This window comes from Diabrotica virgifera, chromosome 2 (assembly GCF_917563875.1).
Source record: "Diabrotica virgifera virgifera chromosome 2, PGI_DIABVI_V3a".
Taxonomy (NCBI): domain Eukaryota; kingdom Metazoa; phylum Arthropoda; class Insecta; order Coleoptera; family Chrysomelidae; genus Diabrotica; species Diabrotica virgifera.
The window spans coordinates 207,933,148-207,955,404 of NC_065444.1; the positions used below are offsets into that span (position 1 = coordinate 207,933,148).

General features: G+C 33.0%; 2 protein-coding genes across 11 annotated transcripts in view; one reads left to right on the forward strand and one right to left on the reverse strand.

Annotated features, from left to right (window-relative positions):
- Positions 1-22,257, reverse strand: part of LOC126880908 (zinc finger protein 271-like) — a 148,043-nt gene that overhangs the window by 78,444 nt on the left and 47,342 nt on the right. The gene's annotated exons all lie outside the window — the stretch shown is intronic.
- On the forward strand, positions 8,500-16,504 carry LOC126879785 (uncharacterized). Of its 10 annotated transcripts, none has more exons than XM_050643045.1 (4): positions 8,500-9,049; positions 9,093-9,200; positions 11,185-11,235; positions 16,294-16,504. In XM_050643045.1, exons 1-4 carry the CDS (start codon positions 8,929-8,931, stop codon positions 16,305-16,307), a joined length of 294 nt encoding a protein of 97 aa, XP_050499002.1. In that variant the 5' UTR covers positions 8,500-8,928; the 3' UTR covers positions 16,308-16,504. The 10 variants fall into 10 exon arrangements, 6 of the variants coding, with proteins under 6 accessions (XP_050499002.1, XP_050499001.1, XP_050498998.1 ...); XM_050643044.1 differs by having other exon boundaries at positions 8,504-9,049; positions 16,291-16,504; XM_050643041.1 differs by lacking the exon at positions 11,185-11,235 and adding an exon at positions 9,316-9,442 and having other exon boundaries at positions 8,509-9,049; positions 16,291-16,504.

Sequence of the window (22,257 nt, forward strand, 5' to 3'; positions counted from 1 at the left end):
TTCTCAGGGGTGAAAAATTTTTTGGTTAAATGGCCACGGAAAAGGCTAGAGAACCTAATTCTAAGCAAAAACTGTTCTATAATTATTTTTTGAAAACTTAATACTTTTTGAGTTATTCGTGGTTGAAAATTTTCATTGAAAAATAACACCTTTTCTTACGGATTTTTGCGAATACCTTTAAAACTGTGCACCTAATAAAAAACTATATAAAATATTTTTGTAGCTTATAAAAAACAAAAGAGATTCGTTCCTTCATAAATCTTCTAGTTATAATACAAAAAGGGATATGGTAGGTGAGAGGAGTTTGTTTTTTTTGTGCATGCTCAAATCGGTATATTCAACTAGAAATAAAAGAGAAACGGTCGATTTTAGGTGCATAATGGTACCAATAACTTCTGGTTATTAGGCATTAAGAGCATAGGAGAACTTAGTCTCAGCATCCGTTATGGCTTGCAAATTGTAGAAGCCTCGGAGGTATTACCCAGAGAAGGTTCCCATTGTGTTCAGTCTGGTAGGATGTAGAATAACATTTTTGGATGTTGTTTTATGTGCTATTAGATTGAAAACTTAGTTTTTTGATAGCAGTTGCCGCTAGGGTATCCCTGCCATTTCGTTCATTGCAATCCGTGACTACACGCCGGGGTTTGTCCTAGTTGGGTCAGAGAGAGCAGCGTATGTGCCTCCTGATGAGAGACTAATAAGTTTCGAAACCGGTAGAGGTGCTTGCTGCACTCTCTGATTGAACTGGAATGATGATGCGGCTGTAGTTTCGTGTTGCAACGAAATTGAAAATGGTTATTCATTTTTGATTTACATGTTTACTCCGACTGGGGTACGAAGGGAACCGTTCTCGTTGGAGCTTTACCGCGCTGAGCAGATGGGACGTGAATTATAAATTGTACAATTCCTTCATCTTCCTTAGTCTCAGCATCCGTTATGGCTTGCAAATTGTAGAAGCCTCGGAGGTGTTACCCAGAGAAGGTTCCCATTGTGTTCAGTCTGGTAGGATGTAGAATAACATTTTTGGATGTTGTTTTATGTTCTATTAGATTGAAAACTTAGTTTTTTGATAGCAGTTGCCGCTAGGGCATCCCTGCCATTTCGTTCGTTGCAATCCGTGACTTCACTCCGGGGTTTGTCCTAGTTGGGTCAGAGAGAGCAGCGTATGTGCCTCCTGATGAGACTAATAAGTTTCGAAACCGGTAGAGGTGCTTGCTGCACTCTCTGATTGAACTGGAATGATTATGCGGCTGTAGTTTCGTGTTGCAACGAAATTGAAAATGGTTATTCATTTTTTATTTAGATGTTTACTCCGATTGGGGTACGAAGGGAACCATTCTCGTTGGAACTTTACTGCGCTGAGCAGATGGGACGTGAATTATAAATTGTAAAATTCCCTCATCTTCCTTAGTCTTAGCATCCGTTATGGATTGCAAATTGTAGAAGCCTCGGAGGTGTTACCAGAGAAGGTTCCCATTGTTTTCAGTCTGGTAGGATGTAGAATAACATTTTTGGATGTTGTTTTATGTGCTATTAGATTGAAAACTTAGTTTTATTTGGAAATACAGCTATTGACAATAATATCTTGTCTATTTGTCTAGCTATTTGTGTCTATAACAAACAGACACAAATATCTGGGACACGAGACCAAAATAAGCAGAGACAATCAAACACGTCATATTCTAAAAAGTTCAATTCCCATGTGTCTCAATTGATTGATTTGTTTAACTAGGTACTGTACAAATACAAATATTGTTTGTAGCAAGTCAAAAATGCATAGGTATATAAAAAAGGAACATAACTTAAGAAATGTAACTTAAAAAATATCCCAAAAAAGAAAACAGATTAAACAAATTGATTTATGCTTCTGAGCATTAACAGCAATGTTTCAGCAGATATTTTTTTTATAATTTTTTAGCTATTTAAATATATTTATTATACATTTTTGTATTATTAATTTTACGAAAAAACTTATTTTTCATGCAAAATTCTGCATGGTCTAAAACCCAAAAATAAGCCATCAGATAACAAATTTTATCAATATTATACGAGGTATATCAAAAAATATGAATTTTGCATAAGTAGCATATTATCGTTGAATGTGGATATCGTGAAATGTGGATCTACCGGAGAATCCTCAAAATGTCATGGACATCGCATACCTCAACCTAAGCAGTGCTGCATATAGAATAGGCACGGAAAGAGAATGTTTCAACACAGTGAAAGTTAGAAAAACATCATACTGACATCATACTCAACTGACAGTGAAAGTAAAGATCGAGGGAAAGAGAGGACTAGGAAGAAAAAAAATATCGTGGCTAAGAAACATCGTGGAGATAAGACGCAGTACATCGGCGCACATGGACTTGGAGTCAGAAACGACAGAGGAGACCTCCTAGAAAAATTCGCAGAAGACTCAGAACTCGTTGTCACTAATACATTTTTCCAATTACCACCTCGAAAGCTATACACATGGAAATCCCCTCAAGACAAACCCGGGAGAATTATTAGAAATCAAATAGATTACATTTTAGTAAACAAAAGATTCCGAAACAGCTTTACATCTGTCAAGACTTATCCTGGGGCAGACTTAGAGACGGACCAAGTTCCACTGGTGGGAGTATTTCGCGTCAAACTCAAAATAGCGCAGAAAAAGAAATCGCAATCATACGAGCTACGTATGCTAAAAGACCCTGACACGAAAATGAGGGTCCAAGCCACGTTAAACGAGCAAGTGACTGCAATTCGAGACGCATCGAACGAAGAACAAATGATCAAACATATGACCGAAATAGTTCAAAATGTAAAGGATAGACACTTAAAGGCAGATAAATTAACCAAGAAGAAATCATGGATGACAAGAGATCCTGAAACTAATGGACGAAAGAAGAAATGCCGAAAATGACCCCGACACATACAAAACAATCAATATATCAATAAGAAGGAAAATTAGAGAAGCGAAAGAAAAAGAAGCAATGGAGAGATGCCAAGAAATTGAGATTCTACAATCAAAGTACGATAGTCACAATGTACATAGGAAAGTTAAAGAACTCACAGGTGGACTAAGACGGAGACAGGGAGGAAATCTAACTGATTCTGACGGAAACATCATCTTAGATAAACAGAGTAAAATTAGAACGTGGAAAGAATATCTAGAAAAACTGTTTGAAGACCAAATAGATAACACCTTTGATCTAGAAGAAGAGGTAAATGATGGACCAAGAATATTACAGCAGGAAGTTTATTCTGCCATAACACAGCTAAAGGATGGCAAAGCAGCAGGTCCCGATAATATACAAGCAGAACTACTCAAACTGATGGACAACGAATCAATAGCAATAATCACAAAGATATTCAATAACATATACAACTCTGGACAAATACCAACAGAATGGCTGAAGTCTGAGTTTATTGCACTTCCAAAAAACCAGGAGCCAAAAAGTGCGAAGAATACCGTACGATAAGCCTGATGAGTCATCTCCTAAAATTGTTCCTAAAGGTAATCCATACGAGAATTTACAAGCTATGTGAAAGTCAAATTTCGCCCAACCTGTTCGGGTTCAGAAATGCTGTTGGTACGAGAGAGGCTTTGTTTTCAATACAAGCCTTATTCCAGAGATGCAGAGACGTAAACGGCGACGTATACGCATGTCTGGTTGATTACGAGAAGGCGTTTGATCGAGTACAACACGCCAAGATGATGCAAATACTAAAAGAAGCAGGAATTAACAACCAAGATCTGAAAATAATTAGAAACCTTTACTGGAATCAGACTGCAAACCTCAGAGTTGACGGTGAACTCACCGAATATGTCAAAATCATGCGTGGAGTAAGGCAAGGCTGCATTTTGTCCCCCTAATTTTCAATCTTTACTCTGAAAGAATATTTATCGAAGCTTTGCACGAAACTGAAAAAGGTATTCTGCTAAACGGATACCGGCTAAATAATATCAAGTATGCAGATGACACCATAGTATTTGCGGACAACCTAGAAGACCTACAAGTCTTCATGGACAAAATCACGTATTACAGTCAGCAATATGGACCCAATATAAACGTAAAGAAAACAAAGCTTATGATCGTCAGCAAGAAAAACATAACAGAAGGTCTATATCAACCAAACCCCTGTAGAAAGAGTGAGGCACTACAACTACCTCGGCACCGTAATAAATGAAGAGTGGACCAATAATCAAGAAATAAGAGCGCGCATCGGAAAAGCTAGATCAATCTTCAACCGTATAGGGGCGTTTTTCAAGAGCCACAACCTTTCTCTTGGTATAAAAGTAAGAATGCTGAGATGTTACGTCTTCTCTGTCCTTTTTTATGGTGTTGAATCATGGACCTTGAACAAGGATATGTGCCGAAAATTGGAAGCACTTGAGATGTGGCTATATCGGAGAATTCTTAAAATCCCATGGACTGATCGGGTCACAAATGAGGAGGTTCTTAGAAGAATGGGAAAGAACCGAGAAGTACTAACCACCATGAAATCTCGAAAGTTGGAATACTTTGGACACATTATGCGAAATGAATCCAGATATGCCCTCCAACAAGGAAAAATATTTGGAAAGCGAGGTCCAGGAAGAAGAAGAACATCCTGGTTAAAAAACCTCAGAACCTGGTTCAACACAACATCTGTGCAGCTTTTCCGCGTTGCTGCAGATAAGGTGAAGATTGCCATGATGATCGCCAACATTCGTCACGGATAGGCACATCAAGAAGAAGAAGAAACATCCGACAATGGGCAGGGCTAGATTTTGAACAGCTAAAAACAGAGAATAGTTTGCAATTGCAGTAACCAACCTCCATAAAGGAGAGAGCACTTTAAGAATAAGAAGCATTTCGTTCCATATCTCTTGTTGCAGATCTTGTTCCATATCTCTTGTTTAATCAATGTTGCAGACAATATTTCATGAGAACTTATTGCTTCTCTCATCACCGTACTGTTTTTTTTTTAATTAGCGGTGTAACTAAAGATAGGAGGTGTAGATAAGTCTCTTCATTCATCCTTAAATAATTATGCCAATGTTTTGTAGAAAATTTTAACTCAACAAATTTATGTGCGAGTATGACTTTCTTTTGAGAAGCCAGTCCTTACACCACACATTCCGTGATTGTCTTGTATATTGTCTTCTTCTTCCTACTTTATAAATAGACTCGATGCCTGTTTTACTTCCGTTTTTAGCCTCAATTGACATTGTCTGACCATTGTTTCCTCGGTCGTCCCAATGATCTTCTTCCATTTGGCGATTTGTCTCTTGCTATTCGTACTATTCTATTTTCTGTCATTCTTTCTATGTATTCATTTCATTATATCTTTCTTCTTTTGGTCCACATGTTTATTTCTTCTATACCACATCTCGCTCGTATTTCCTCACTTCTTACTCTGTCTCTTAGAGTTTGGTTTGTTATTTTTCGTAAGACTTTCATTTCTGTTGTTTCCAGCAGTGTTTGTGTTTTCGCCGTATCTGCTCTTGTTTCCGCTGTGTACGTCATTATCGGTCTTATTGTTGATTTATATATCCTGGTTTTCGTTTCCATTGTGAGGTATTTGTTTCTCCAGATTGTGTTGTTGAGACATCCTGCTGCTATGTTCGCCATGTTCACTTGTTTTTGTACTTCTTCTTCCACTTTTCCGTAGCTTCACAGTTTTACTCCCAAGTATTCCGTTTCCATCACTTGTTCTATTATTTTGTTATTTACGACCAATTTACATCGCCTCGGTTCCCCTGATATTACTATCTTTAATTATTCTTTGTAGGTCATCTTCATTTTCGGTTATTATGGCGTCGTCAGCGTAGCAGATTATCTTTATTTCCTTTTCTCCCATTCTATATCTTCTTCTTTTTTAACTTTCTTGTTTAATGCCAGTTTCATACTTGATAGGTTGCGATAGTTTTCCCTTACATCTTACCATAGCTATGTTATCTGTACCTATATATATATTCTTTGTATATTGTCTTTTTGTTTAAAATAAGCCAGGTTAATGCGAGCGCATCAATATTCAAATATTTATATCCTACTAATTAAGAAAATCCTTTTTGAAATTCATAAAAATAAAAGAAGAGTGAACTTTTTATGGGTTAAGGCTCATATAGGACTAACGCATAATGAATATGTTGATAGTTTGGCTAAAAAAGCTATCGAGTATGGCACTACTTCAAATAATCGTAAGTTTTGTATATCTGATTTAGTTAACACTATTAAGCATCGAGTCAAAAATCAGTGGAGTCTATCATGGCGAGATCTTTGTAAACAATTCAAATCTGAGTATTCACTCAGTATTCCTTCTGTTCCAAATATATATTGATGATATTGGTTTAAAAATTATGTAGTACCTCGAAGATATATAACATCATTAAACAGAATGAAGTTTGGACATGCATGTTTCCCTCTATATCTAGCAAGAATTAAAGTTTTTGATCCAAATCTTTGTACTGAATATCAGAAGGTAGGTGATTTGAACCACACTTTCTTACTTTCTTTGAGTACACAAAATACATTCCATACACCTATAATTTAATCGAAGATTTAATAAAATGTAATGTTTTTTCACTTTTCAATGTATCCTATCTATTATCTCTGATCAGCAAAAATACAGGGTGTAACAAAAATACAGGTCATAAATTAAATCACATATTCTGGGACCAAAAATAGTTCGATTGAACCTAACTTACCTTAGTACCGATGTGCACCTAAAAAAAGTTACAGCCCTTTGAAGTTACAAAGTAAAAAATCGATTTTTTCCAATATATCGAAAACTGTTTGAGGTTTCCTCTTGAAAACGGACATATGTGACATTCTTATGATCTTAAAAAAAATTTATAGTGAAATTTGTGCACCCCATAAAAATTTTATGGGGATTTTGTTCCCTTAAACCCCCCAGCCGTAAAATGCCGGTCATGTCAATCAATTTTTAATTAATTCTAAATGCATATTGCAACTATTTACAGATCATGTAGAAGAGGAATCTGAGTCTCGAGGGGGTCTAACGAAGAAGAAGAGAATGAATATTTAAGCTCAGATGAGGAGTTTGAAGAAGAAGTACCAGATTCGGACACAGAATTAATTTAGTTTATAGTTTTATACTTTTCTGCCTATACAGGGTGGTTCATCTTATTCGCCTCGGTATCTGTACGGAAAACCACTTGATATTTTAAAAAATTTCTTTACAGTAATATACAGGGCCATTAATACTACAATCTAAAAATAATGTGAATTATACAGGGTGCTCCAAAAAAGAGTGGCATATCAAAGTTATATTTTTTCTTATGGAATGCCCTATATATGATGACATTATTGAATTGACCTTAAAAAAATAAGCTATACTTTCATAAGGGTTCCCTATACCTAAATACAGTGTGTTTTGATTTATTTCGATTTTTATAAAAATGTAAGGTCTTAGAAAAAAATAAATATCTACGAATCTAAGAATCAGTAACAAATTCTTTCGGATCTTAATAATTGACTATTTAGCATACTTAAGCAGATGCTTATTGCAACAAAATTTCTTACAGGGTGGTCAAAATATGAGATTGTTCTATTAACAAATTCAAGCTGTAATAACTTACTTAATTTAAATGGAACACCCTGTATCTTACTAGTCTATCGCGTAGAAAATATACTTAGCTTTCAATTTGCATTAGGGTTTCCTATACCTATCTTTTTGCAGGGTGGTCAAAATATTAGATTGTTCTATTAACAAATTCAAGCCGTAATAACTTACTTATTTTAAATAGAACACCCTGTATCTTACTAGCCTATCGCGTAGAAAATTTATTTAGCTTTAAATTCTTGTTAGAGTTTCCTATACCTATCTCCCTTCATTTGTTAAATATTTAAAGATTTCCTAATTTGCAAGCTTTAAAAATTAGAATTAAGTAAATATGTCGTGGTTACATATGTACAACACATCACCAACACCGGCAATATACTTAGACATGATACTGTCATTAATAAAATTTTCATTGTTATCATATAATCACACAGAGTGTTGTATTATTTTAGTTGATTTTGGCCTACATATTTAGTTGATTTTGGCATACCCTATATTAGATGCCGTATTCTGGAAGATATTTAAATTATATTTCATTCCGTATAAGTATTTTCCATATCTTAAACCAACGGTTATTAAGTAAATTTAAGAACACCACGTTTTGTTTGAATCTTTGAATCGCAATTACAAACAATTAAATGCAATGGCTACTATGACGAAAACGTGCCTATTGTACAAAAATATGTAAAAATGGGTATTTACAGAATAACATGGGAATTTATATTTACAGAATAATATGTGTAGGTATTGAGAATGTTTACATGGAATTGAAGAGATTTTAAATATCTTCCATTATAAAGAATAGAATATTGAGTATGTCATTTAAAATAAGAACACTCTGTGTGATTAAATGATAAAAATATGAATTTTATTAACGAAAGTATCTTGACTAAGATATTTAAGTATATTGCCAGTGTTGGTCACGGTTCTTAGACTATACTACGGTAGCCTAAATCGACTAACCAATGAACATTAAGGGCGCGATTACGTCACGAGAGTTTAGTAATTTGAATCATAATATGATTAATCGGTATTTTTTGTATGGAAAATAGTAAAGATAGTTATGAAATAAAGATATTTAGTGGATTATAGTACCTAATTATGAAAAACTTTTGATTTTTGTGTGGTCTGGTACCCCTACCACAGTGGGATAGAAATCTTGAGCTTCCCTGGCCCCTTTCGCTTGGAGGTGCTGTGCTAGGTGCTAGTAGTCACAAACACGAAACACATCAACAAGTCACGTTCGTAAGAGTTCGTTGCGCATGATTCATTTTCCGTCATTTTGTTTATGATTTTGTCCTGTTTTGTTTTTTTTTTAAATAGAGGTAATTTTATGACCAGTGATATGGCTAAGACAGATAGACTATTATTGAAATGGAACAACATACAATAATATGTAGAACATGTTGTGTTGGTGGTTGTACCTTCTCCACATCGATTACGTTTTCCAGAGATGAAATGGACATGTTCTTGGAAGGGTTGAAACTTATTCAAAGTAATAAATTAAGTAAGTATACACCACTTTATCTTTACAACAGTTTTCGTGTTTGTTCTAGGCATTTTAAAGAAGATTTTAAGATACATGAGAGTTCGAACAAGAGGAATTACCAAAGGGGCCATCCCAAGCTCATTTTTACCACCACTAGGTAAGAACCACATAGGACAAATAATTCAATTTTAATAGAGCTAAAAGTTAGCCAACACCTATCGAGTAAAGTACATATCCAACAATTAAAATGCTTTGGATCAATCAAATTACAGGAATATGCAAAAGACCTATGCATGAGTTAAAAGAAATGACCAGAGACAGAGATCTTTTTAGACAGACAATATATGACATCACGTCGACCACTACACTCCCTCCTGGGGGTCAGGATTGAAGAGAGAGGTAAGAACTGTACCTCTTAGCAAATATTTTCTGAGACTCAACTGTCTACACTACAATCACAATAAAGATACACTAGAAATAAACAAGCACGAGGAGCACTCCCAAATTATGATTTGGGAGTGCTCCTTGAACATTCAACGTGTCTTGTTTTGTTTATTTTTATACAGTAGAACCCTGATTATCCAGGTGCGGAATATCCGTGCTGCGGATATCCATGCTATGATTTTCTATTACTCAAATTGCATTTTTGAGGTTTTATCAAAATATCTTCATCGTAAATTACTCAACGGAAACTCTATATGCCGAAAGAGAGACTCATAATGATTTATTTTACCTGTTATATTTTTATGATTGGTACATATGCATGTGTATACATACATATCTGTATGTCGGAGGTAAAGGGCACTATGTCCATTTTTGTCAATATTGGGATTATACTGCAGTTATAATGAACTTTTAATTCTCCACACAGAGGTATAAAGCACTCTGTCCTACTTTATAAAATAACAAAGGTAAGCACTTTATAAAAGGTATCATGTCACATTTTATTTAGAGGCAGAGGGCACCATGTGGACATGTAAGCTTATACCTTTGTGCATGATACTATGCCTTTGTGTACATTGCTTTACAAATCCAGTATTAAACAAGCAGGGTAATGTTACACTTTACCCTGTAATGTTTGTCATGAAGGAGAAACAAATTAAAGTTTAACATTGTATAATGCATTTTTAGTAAACATCTAGTACCATGACCCAATAGATCTTGAAGAGGTAAATAGCACTATGTCCACTATATTGTGTTTCAATTTTTTTTATTAAAAATAAATCAAGTTTAGTATCACAACATGTGTTTTAAATAATACAATTTTGAAAGATAATAATCTTAAAAATAAATTAGACAAGGGGTTGTGACATAATGAGTATTAGCATAAGTACATCCTGTAAAATTACGCTTCTCCTGTAAAATTACAAATTTGTGACATAATGCCCTTTACCTCTGGCATACAGATATGTATTATACATAGGAAATACATGTTTGGATTATCCGTGCCACCTCTGGCCTGAGGAGCACGGATAATTGGGGTTCTACTGTATAGTACATTTTTATTGTAATTGTAATGTAGATAGTTGTGTCTCAGATTAGCAAATCGACGTTTTAAAATCATCAAATCTCTTACTTGACTTTTAGTAATTGTGTTCCTAAAATCTGCCTTAGTAATTATATTCCTAAAATCTGTCTTATTTTTAATACAACTATTTTGAAGATATATATACACCGTTCTTACCGTATATACACCGTTCTTAGGCGTCAACGCCCTTCGGTAGGGATCTATGGAGGAGTATCACCAAGCCGCAAGCCCTTAACCCTTGCCGTACTGCTTCTCCATAAGCCGATCAGATGCCAGTTTATTCCAGACCAAGCCGTAGACTCTATCGAGTTTTATACTACGGCGTCGGCCTTTTAATAATTTCTTGACCTGGCTGAGGCTTGAACCATCGATCGCAAACCACTATACTTGTCAATCGACTGCGCCTTTGCCAACTGGACCGTCTAGACTGACATTTTGAAGATAATTATTGTAATACTACTATTCCATTATTAGAAATTTTGTTGGGATTTCTCCGCAATATATTACTTATTTGAGTTCATTTCTGATAATAATAAAGGTCCAGATATTTATGTTTTACTCAAATAGATTTATTTATTTGTCATGTTTTATAATTATTGTATTTAAATTTCAGATTATCAGGATGAAAAGGCTACTGAAGAATCTCAATTTATTGACATGCATGGTAATATGTTATAAAGTACTTCCACTCTAACTTTTCCCATGCACGAAATTATTGACGAACTACTATTCATACAAGGTCTCTTTTTAACTCACAGACACTCTGAGAGTAGTACATATCAATGCCACACATCAATGTATGTTTCGCTTTATTTTTTGATATCAACGCATGTGAAAAGTCAGAGTGGAAGAACTATAAAAATATACCTTACCTACATTCTAAATTGTAATAATTTTGCTTTTCATTCACAGTCATTTATTTCGAGCTTCTGTCATATGTCCTATAATCCATGTATATTAATATTTTACACAGATTAGCTTAGTTTCGAGCATCCATCATAGGAATCTCATATAATATTAATATAATCTGTGTATAATATTAATATACATGAATTATAGGACATATGACAGAAGTTCGAAATAAATGACTGTGAATGAAAAGCCCTATTATTACAATTGAGAATGTAGGTGAGGTATATTTTTATAGTTCTTATAATATTATAATATGTATTATGCTCATATAATGATATTATCCACTGTACTGAAAGGTAAAAATTTTAACCCACAAATCAACTTTTTTCAGGAAGTAGAGAAAACGTTCCACTTAAGTAATTTGGTGAGGAATTAACCTCATCAAAACAAACGTATATATCAATAATTGAACTATAAAGTAATGAAAACAATTATTAGGTTAATTCCTCACCAAATTACAAACGTCTTTTCTACTTCATGAAAAAAGTTGATTTGTGATAAATACAGTAAATCCTCTGTTAACTGAAACATTGCTTAACCGAAATGGGTCAATAGTTACAGTTTCAATAATTACGTCAATAAAAGGTAAATTTTTATATCAAAACAGAAATAATTCAATGTTAATTTGTCAACATTGCTTTCATACAACTAAAATATGCAATTTATTTATTTATTTATACAGGGTGCCTGCTTAACTTGGAACCATATGGGAAACTTTTGTAATATCAATTTTACGAAAAAAAGTCATTCTTTATAAAGTGCTCTGCATAGTCTAAAACCTACGATGCAATCATCAGAAATCAAATTTTGTCAATAATATACAAGGTATGTCAAAAAATATTAATATCGCTCAAGAGCAAACTACCTTTATATTTCAAAATATCAAAAAATTTTATTATGGAAAGTTATTTGTAATTAAAAACCATATTCAAATATGCAATAACAGCCTTCTACATGAAAAAAAATTCTGAGATTTTCCTAAATTACTGATTCCAAACATCATTTTTATTTATTAGACCTGTAATAACTCTTTTATTAATAATTTTAGGAAAAAAAGTTATTCTTCATAAAAATCTGTGCATGGTCTAAACCTCAAGATGCAACCATCAGTTATCCAAGTTTGTTAATTTTATACGAGGTGTGTCAAATAATATGACTTTAGAAAGAATTCTTTCTATATTCTTTCTAAATTCATAGTATTTGACACACCTCGTATAAAACTAACAAACTTGGAAAACTGATGGTTTTATCTTGAGGTTTAGACCATGCAGAGATTTTTATGAAGAATAAGTTTTTTCCTAAAATTTTTAATAAAAGAGTTATTACATGTCTAATAAATAAAAATGATGTTCGGAATCGGTAATTTAAGAAAATCTCAGAATTTTTTTTTCACGTAGAAGGCTGTTATTGCATATTTGAATATGGTTTTTAATTATAAATAACTTTTCATAATAAAATTTTTTGATATTTTGAAATATAAAGGTAGTTTGCTCTTGAGCGAAATTAATATTTTTTGACATACCTGATGATTGCATCTTAGGTTTTACACTATACAGAGCACTTTATAAAGAATGACTTTTTTCGTAAAATTGATATTAAAAAAGTTTCCCATATGGTTCCAAGTTACGCAGACACCCTGTATACGGGATTACCCCCATTACAAAACATACAGTATAAAATCAATATATGTAATATCTACTAAACTAGAGTAAAATAAATCTTAATTACACATTAAACAAAAACGAAATATTAATAGTTATCCATTACACATATTACATCTATTACACAAATCAGTTAAAATAAACAAAAAAGTACTATTCTGTAGTACTTAGTAAGAAATTATTCTGAATTTACATAGTAAAGAAAATATTACAAAATCACCTCATAGTATTTTTTAATGTCAACTGTGACCAAGAATACTATGTAATTTGATATAAGAAGAATACAAAAACACTTATTTTTAACCGAAATTCTTGTTATCTGAAACAGCCTCCCCCCAATTATTTCGGTTAACAGAGGTTTTACTCTATGCAAATGCATATCAAAAGTATTTAAAAATAAAACAAAACATTAAATATAACATTTTTGTTTAATACATTTTTTCTTTACATAAAAACAAATGAAATGACACAAAAACTTATAGATATTGTAATTAAGAATCTAAAACATTATAGTATGAATTTATATTAAATTCTTTCATTAAACATTAGGAGGTCCTAAAGAACAAAAGCGGGATTGTCCACAATTTGAAGATTTTTTGTACTTTTATGATTTTCTGTTTTTCTATATACAGTGAGGACGTTTGAGTTGGAATAAATTAATTTTCTCGAGAATGGCTGACTATGGAGATAAATCCGGAAACCTTTTCGAATTATTTCGATGGTCGATTTTTATTTTTAAATTGTAATTTTTTATCATTTATCATAATCCCCGTGACGTCATCCGTCTGGGCGTGATGACGTAATTGACTATTTTTTTTTAAATGAGAATAGGGGTCGTGTGATAGTTCATTCGAAAGGTTCTCCAATGCTCTATTCACTAATATAAACATTAATATAATTATTTATAATGTCAAACAAATTTTTTTTGAATTAAATTAATTGAGATAAAAAGAAGAATGTTTACAATTTATTTAATTCGAAATAGGTACATTTTACTATTTCCAAAAACAGGAAAAAATGTTTATTTGATAAATAAATATTGTTTATCGCTTAAATTAAATATTAAAGTGCCAACCACCTGCCTTTTGGTAGTTTGAACGTTTAATTTAAGCGAAAAACAATATTTATTTATCAAATAAACATATTTTCTCTGCTTTAGGGCAACAGTAAAATGTATTTTGAATTAAATAAATTGTAAACATTCTTCATTTTGTCTCAATTAATTTATGTAATTAAAAAAAATTTGGGCACACTGTATAAACAATTATGTTAATGTTTATATTAGTGAATATAGAATTGATTAGCCTTTCGAATGAGTTATCACGCGACCCCTATTTCCATTTAAAAAATTCAATGATTACGTTATTATGCTCAGATGGATGGCGTTAGAAATTTCCCACCGAGAAAATTAATTTATTCCAACTCAAATGTCCTCACTGTATAAGTAAAATCGAATTTATAGCATAAAATTTTATGCTTATCATATTTTTTGCCTACATTTTTTACAAAAAGTGTGTCTGCATTTTTTAAATAATTTCAATTTACAGCTAATATTTTCATTTTGTTTTTAGCAAATAAAATTGTGTTTTTCATTTACTGGACTCGTATGAATCTCAATCATTATTTTTATTGTTTTACATATTTCCTTCTTTGCCAACCATTTTCCATCAACTCCCAAATTTAGGTCTCTCACAATTGCTTCATCCTTTTTTATCTTGCGCCATTCTGATCCACTGTTTGCCTGCCACTGTTCTTATGCCATCTACCCATCTCTTTTGAGTCTTCCCATGCTTATTTCGTCTTGCTTGGTCTCTATTCTACAATTCTCTCTATCCACCTGCTATCATTATAATTGACTGTGTGACCAGCCCAACATCATTTCATTTTTTAAATTTCTTCCATGATATCCCTGATACAGTCTCCAATTCGTATGTACAAACTGGTAGTATGCATGTGTTATACAGCTATGTTTATAGAAATGGGGGTGTTGTTTAAAATACATTCTAGTTCACCAAAAGCGGCCCATCCCAGTTGTGTTTTTCTAATTTCAGCATCTGGATTTGGTTTTCACAGTCTGATGACGTGGCCTGTGTATACATAATGTTCAACATTCAGTTAGTTCTTGGACATGTTTCTAATAAAAATATGTTTTCAAATGGTTTAATTATGATCCGTGAATGTTTATGCACCTTTTCCATTTTAATTTCTTAAAAATATCTTCTAGTTGTAGAGTAAGGGGAATAGTTTGGGAGAAATGGTGCCTCCTTATCTCACTCTCTGTTGTAGATAGTTACATAGTTCACTTTTATTATGCATGCTTATATATTTTACTTTTCTCTTTATTATTTAAGTTGATGATTTTATACACATGATGACATTATAATATAGATGAAAAATAAAGCTCATAACATTCACCCTTTCAGTCACCATGTTCGTTTAAATGAACATCAACTTTTAAGCCCCGATACGATAGCTAATTCCCGTTTTTTACATTGAATCACCGTAATCGTCTCTGTACGTTGTACTAGGCTAGGCATAATAATGTTTATGGGTAAATTTTTTTGTTTATAAATCTTTAAAAACATCATATATTTCAACCTCAAAGTTTTAAATGTTTATCTTTGCAAACAAAAACTCATAACTAACTGAAAGGGTTAAGGCGCGCACCCCCCCCCCCCCACACACACACACACACACACACACACACACACACACACACACACACACACACACACACACACACACACACACACACACACACACACACACACACACACACACCACACACACACATTTGGGTAATTTGCGCCTAACAAATCGATGATACATCAGTTAAGTGGAGCTGGACTAAAGTGCCTCACACGGTTCAGCAATATTCGGTAAATATTTCATATGAGGGTTCTTTATCCCTGCACTCTCACATGGCAATCATTTTGACGATTCTATAGCGCATCAGCGTGCTGTGGGAGGGGTGGAGGAAAGCCTGGGGAGCATTGGAGCTCGAAGGAGTGGTCCCTGATTTACTCAGACCAATCCTTCTCACCCCAATGAATTGTATGCCTGAATGGCCATATGGGCATGCAAGTCTCTACAGGTGTGTTTACTTTTTGCTTGCTTGCTCGTGAGTAATTCCATTTATCATTTAGTAGGTCAGAGTCAATAGATGCCTAGGCTCAAAATGGGACCCATTTCCATTGAGTATAACGTGGATCCCTGCACAAGGATATACGTGAAGACCAGAATGGTAGCAGTCACGTATAAAATATATCTATGATATGATACTTCTGTAATTCCATACAAATTTTGATTGCTCAAGTAATTTTATAAAGTAATTTACAGAAATAAATAACTTTTTAAGAATATCTGTTTTATTTTTCTGTTTTCAAAAGGACAAAAGTGTTTTAATGTAGTGGAAGACAGATACAGCCATAAAAATAAAAACTTATCCTGTACCAAAACGTATGAGTCTCTCGTCTCTCTAATGATACATTTTTATTTATAATATATAAATGTAAATGTTTTCGGCTGTAAATTAAAAAGTATGTTTTGAATGTGAATGAAAAATAAATGTAGTCGTAAAATAACAAGTAAAAACTTATTTTAGGCCAAAAAATATAAAATATTCTCTCTGACCAAAAATATAGAATAATACACTTATGCATTTTTATATTATAAAAATGCAAAATGTTCTTTATATTGTGTATACTATATTTTTGGCCAAAGAATATATTTTTTGGTATAGAATAAGTTTTATTTGTTAAATTTACGACTATATTTTTCATTCACATTCAAAACATACTTTTTGAATTTACTGCCGAAAATTCAGATACTAATTTTTGAATTTGGCTTCCATACTGGCCCACTCAGTTGGCTATATACCAGCCCATTCACCAGGGGCGCTCTAAACTAAAATTCAGAACATAATTTTTTTTATAATGCATAAGTGCATATATTTTTGGTCAGAGAATATATTTTTTGGCATAGAATGTTTTTATTTGTTATTTTACAACTATATTTTTCATTCACATTCAAAACATACTTTTTGAATTTACTGCCAAAAATTCAGATCCTAATTTTTGAATTTGGCGCTCATACTGGCCCACTCAGTTGGCTGTATACCAGCCCACTCACCAGGGGGCGCTCTTAACTAAAATTCAAAACAGTTTTTGAATTTGCTGCCTAAATTCTTTTTGATTAAAATGAATAGCCAACGTTCGCAGAAGAAGAAATTTATTGAATTTCCCGCCGGCTGGGTCCATCCACCAGATGGCGCCCGAAACTCTCCCCCAGATGTTAACACGGTGCTTGCACTACTAGAGGTCTGTTCCAACACGACTGAGAACCGTACATGTAACCCAAGGTCCCTATACCATAGGTTGTATGGTAACTTTGACATTGACAAATGAAATATTGTCATCGTGACATCACCCAGACGATCAATTTTACGAATTGTTTGTAAACATAATAGGATACGTGGTTTGGAGGCTATATTTTGTTATTAAATATCGTTAGTGTTTTAATTTGTGTTTATATCTTAAGATATAATGTATCTATAGATATTATTAAGTGTTTTTAGTATAATAACTTTAACCGAAAACTCTTTTACAAGTGTTAAGATACATTTTAATGTGGTTGTATTAAGTACCTACTTACTTTACTGGATTTTCTTTCTGCTGTATTGTATAGTAAAGGACATTCGTGTATAGAGACATTACAGTTCTGTAATGTCTCTTGCGGTTCTTCACATCAAGTTTACATCATCTGTGTAGGTTACAATCTGCTTAGACTTATTGAACAATATATCTAATTAAGGCCCAGTCTTTTCACCTCCAAATAAATAGTTATCGGGAAGTTTATCCGGCAGATTACATGTAAATCTGTCAAATAAACTTCCCGATAACTAGTTATTCGGAGGTGAAAAGACCGGGCCTAAGTCTATAGATAATAGATCTATTATATGTAATTGTTTCATATAAAATTATAACCAATATTGCAGCCATCTGAAGATCGTTTAAATAAACAATTATAAACTAAATGAATATATAAAATGGGCAAAATTCCCTTTATTGCGCTGAAATTGTATTTTTTTTATAATTTACTGTTAATGTAAAATTTCACAGGTACCTATTGAATGGAATCATAATGTTTTAATAGTTTTAGATATTATAATCCAGTACCTAACGTAATCAGATGCTCTTATGTTAAACTTAAGGGAAAAACCACGGTAGACAGAGACCGGTATGCCTATACGCAAGCTAGCTAAGGAGTGACGTCACGTGCGAAGCAAAGTTTCTATTAGAACAGTAACGCTTGCCCTGTTAGTCGGTTAATATTAAAAATATAAGCATGAACATTTGGTACTTTATTTTATATGGTGTGTAGTTTACAATTTTTAACATTTTTTGGGTATAGGTTTTCTGATTAATGAAAAATAAAACAACTATTTTCGACATTTTGCCGCTACATAAAGTGTGTATATTCATATTAATGTAGGAATATAATATTGTTTTTTCAATTAATAAGCATGTAAATGAATTCTATTTTATACATATTTCGATGATCGGATTTATTACTGGAATATTACGAAAATCGTGTAATTTGAACAAAGTAGGCAGAATGGTTAAATATTAAAAACACTTTACGAATTACTTAACTAACGTTTACAATAATTAGAGGTTACAAAATATCTTCAAACTTTCATTTGCATTTTCCAACATTAGCTTACTTTACAATGTTCCAATAATCAGAGGTGTAACCAGGATGATCCTAAGGGGGGGTTACAACTACTTGATGGTCTCTGGGGATATGGAATAGTAATGGTGTTAAGCGTATAGAACTCAAAGTACATTTAAATGAGGGGGTTATAACCACCAAATCCCCCCCCTGGTTACGCCTATGCCAATAACGAATCCGGCCTACAATTTATAATGAAGATGTATTGCACATTTATTGAATACCTATTTTTATACATTACTTATTAAAATTTATTTCTTAGAGTTAACAAACTTTGATATTTTTTTGTTGAGTTTTCTTTGATAGTTACTCAAACTAATCTTTCTGTTCATTTCTCTTAATCTTATATATGTATATATACGTATCCTAATGAGGCATAAAAGTACCTCAAATGGTATCGTGATATTCACAAGTTGAGCCAATGTTTTCTGTGGCAGCTCTTGAAAGATTTTAGTTTTTTTTTGACACAGAGCTTCCATAGATTGTACAAAACAGTGATTCCATTTTTAGTGCAGCTTCCCACAATTCTTCGTTTGGGTACTTAAGAGAACCTCTTGAGACTGTCTGTAGCCAACCTGGTTCCATATTTGGGTTTCGTAAACTATATTTATGCTTGAATTTGTATGCCACAAAACCAGCAACATACTTCAAAGAGTCCCGATGAATTTTTTCTTTCGCCTCATAATTTTCTGCGACTTTCAAAATGTCATCGTCAGTTATATGATCCTCCTCCAAGTAGTGAGCTTCTATATATTTATTTTGAAGTATTTTGTCCTCTTCAGACTGAGATTTTTTCGAACCTTCAGTTTTTTCTCTCAAATTAGACAGCACTTTTTGTGTCAAGAAAATATCTTCCGATGCCGAAATATCGCTTGGCAATTGAGGACTTTCTATTGAGCTGTTACTTACGCAAGATTCAGTAGTTTCAATAGTATTGCGACATTCTGTAAAGATCGCCGCTGAATTTTTTCCTAAAATATACCACCTTAATCTAAATTTAAAATCTATTGGCGAAGGATGATCGTTTGCACCACCCATTGCTCGAATATAAGAAAAAAAGTTCTCTAGCACGTCCTGATTCAGCTTCGATGTAAAAATATAGTCAACGTTGTATTTTGCTTGTAGGTAAGGAAGTAACTCTTTCAGGGATTTATTAGTAAGCAATATCCCTTTTTGAAATGAAATAAGTCCTTTATGTTGTCATCTTGGCACCGACTTGCAACCACCCATTGCTTTACAAACTCTTCATTTTGAGGAAATCGAAAGTATTTTATGTCTGATCCTCTCGTCAATCGATTATAATTCTTACAATTAGCTACGGCACAACCCGGTATGTCTTTTTTAATACATAAAAACTTAACAAAACAGACTTAAATAATAGAAAAAGATCGAAACGAGACACTTTGTAAAAACAGTTCATCTACCGTACGATACACAAATAGATCAACCGGGACACTGGTGGTTCCTACATCTGGAACCTGCATTGTTGCTTCGTAGGTGACATCATGCGCGTCGGGGTACACATTTTGATTTATTTACGAGCATACCGGTCTCTGTCTACCGTGGGAAAAACTACTAATTTTGATACATAAATCTTTAGTTGAATCTCTTTTTCACCATGGTTTACATGTTAGGAGGAATTTACAATAATGTACTACATGCAGTATCCCCAATTCAAAATTATTATATACCTACTCAAAATCATTTAAAAAAGTAAATTGTATTCAACCCATTATTAATATACCTAGGATATTTGAATGATTTAGTCCCATATATACACAAGAAAGAATCTCCTTCTGCTTTAATTAAGTAGTAATGCTATTCTACTGCATATATTTAATTGCAATTATATTCTATGATTTTTGTAACTCTACAGGTATCTACCACATTTTTTAACGAATATATGAAATAAATAGTTATTAAAAATCCAAACGTATTTTTTTTAAATATACACATTTTCAATACATTCCTACTTTCCGAGTTCATTTCAATGAGTGAAGTGAATGAATTTGAATGCAGCATTCTGGGTGACGTCACTCCCGCCATTAGATTCTCGACGCTGATTGGTGGAAAGTTACCATGCAACCTGTCTATTTATGAACCTTGCATGTAACCCATGTAACGATCACCGTCCTGCACAGTAGCATGGAACGTATTATTTCGATCCCATGGAACGATAATTATCTATTAACGAAACGTCAATGTGACGGTTCTTGGTCGTGTTGGAACAAACCTTAGGTAGTATTCAGTCAGACATGTAGACGATGATACAATACTCTTTGCGGACAGCAGAGAAGGGCTGCAACGTTTGGTTTATCGCACTGCACAATACTGTGAGAAGTATGAAATGGCTCTGAACAAAAAAAAAAACAAAACTCGTGATTGTCAGTAAGCACAAGAATGAAGACAAAACAATCTACGTTAAAGGAAAAGCTTTAGAGAACGTATGGTTCTTTTCATGAGCATTTTTCAGTGCGTCACAGTTTTTCGATTTCTCTCTAACGCATTAAATTGTATGTGACAGAAAAAACGCACGTCGTTGATTACATTTCGTCGGTGACAACATTTAATCTAGTTGTCAATAGATGGCGCTAATAATATAATATTAAATAATTATACGCTGTGGGCTCGTACGTAGAGGGGATATTTATAAATTCGCGAGCGCCAGTAGTGACAAGTCTGTAAACGTTTACCGGAAAGACATAAATGTCAAAGTGATTAATTTAAAATTAAAATTAAAAACATTAATTATAAAAAATATTAGTTGGTCAAAGCTGTGGTATATATTTTTACCTTAATATATTTACGTTTTAAATACTGAATTTACGTTTTTTAATGTTCCGTAATATGTAATTATAAATTAATCTATATTAATCTTAGCGCCATCTATGTCTTACTAGTCCAGGGCGCATCTGTTTTGAGATGGACGTTGAGAGGTGACTCAAATTTTTTTGCAGAAATTGCTTGAAAATAAATCAGATCATAATATTTGAGTTATCCTCCCTCTCAAAAAGGTCCGGAACATTGTTTAAATAATCAAAATGTCAAAAAATGAAGGAAAAATTCGATTTTTGTCTTAGTTTTTTGATTATAACTCTAAAAGTGTCCATTTCCGAGAAAAGTTGTACTAACATAAAAGTTGCGTAATTAAATTTCCTACCATATAAAATTGGTTAAAATTTTTAAAAATAGTCACCCTAGTTGCAAAATAGCAATAATTGCGAAAAAACCATACAAAAACAAGTATTCGCATTTTACGTTTTTCAACCATTTATGCAACACTTAGGACCTTCACATTTCACCCGGAAAAACTTTATGATACAGTAAAACAATACTATAAATTTCATTAAGATCGGTTCAATACATTTTGCAAAATAAAT

Coding starts and splice junctions, on each gene's coding strand:
- LOC126879785 (XM_050643041.1), top strand. CDS start 8,929: ATGGAACAACATACAATAATATGTAGAACATGTTGTGTTGGTGGTTGT. Junction 9,050..9,092: donor AGGGTTGAAACTTATTCAAA/GTAATAAATTAA, acceptor TCTTTACAACAG/TTTTCGTGTTTGTTCTAGGC. Junction 9,201..9,315: donor CTCATTTTTACCACCACTAG/GTAAGAACCACA, acceptor ATCAAATTACAG/GAATATGCAAAAGACCTATG.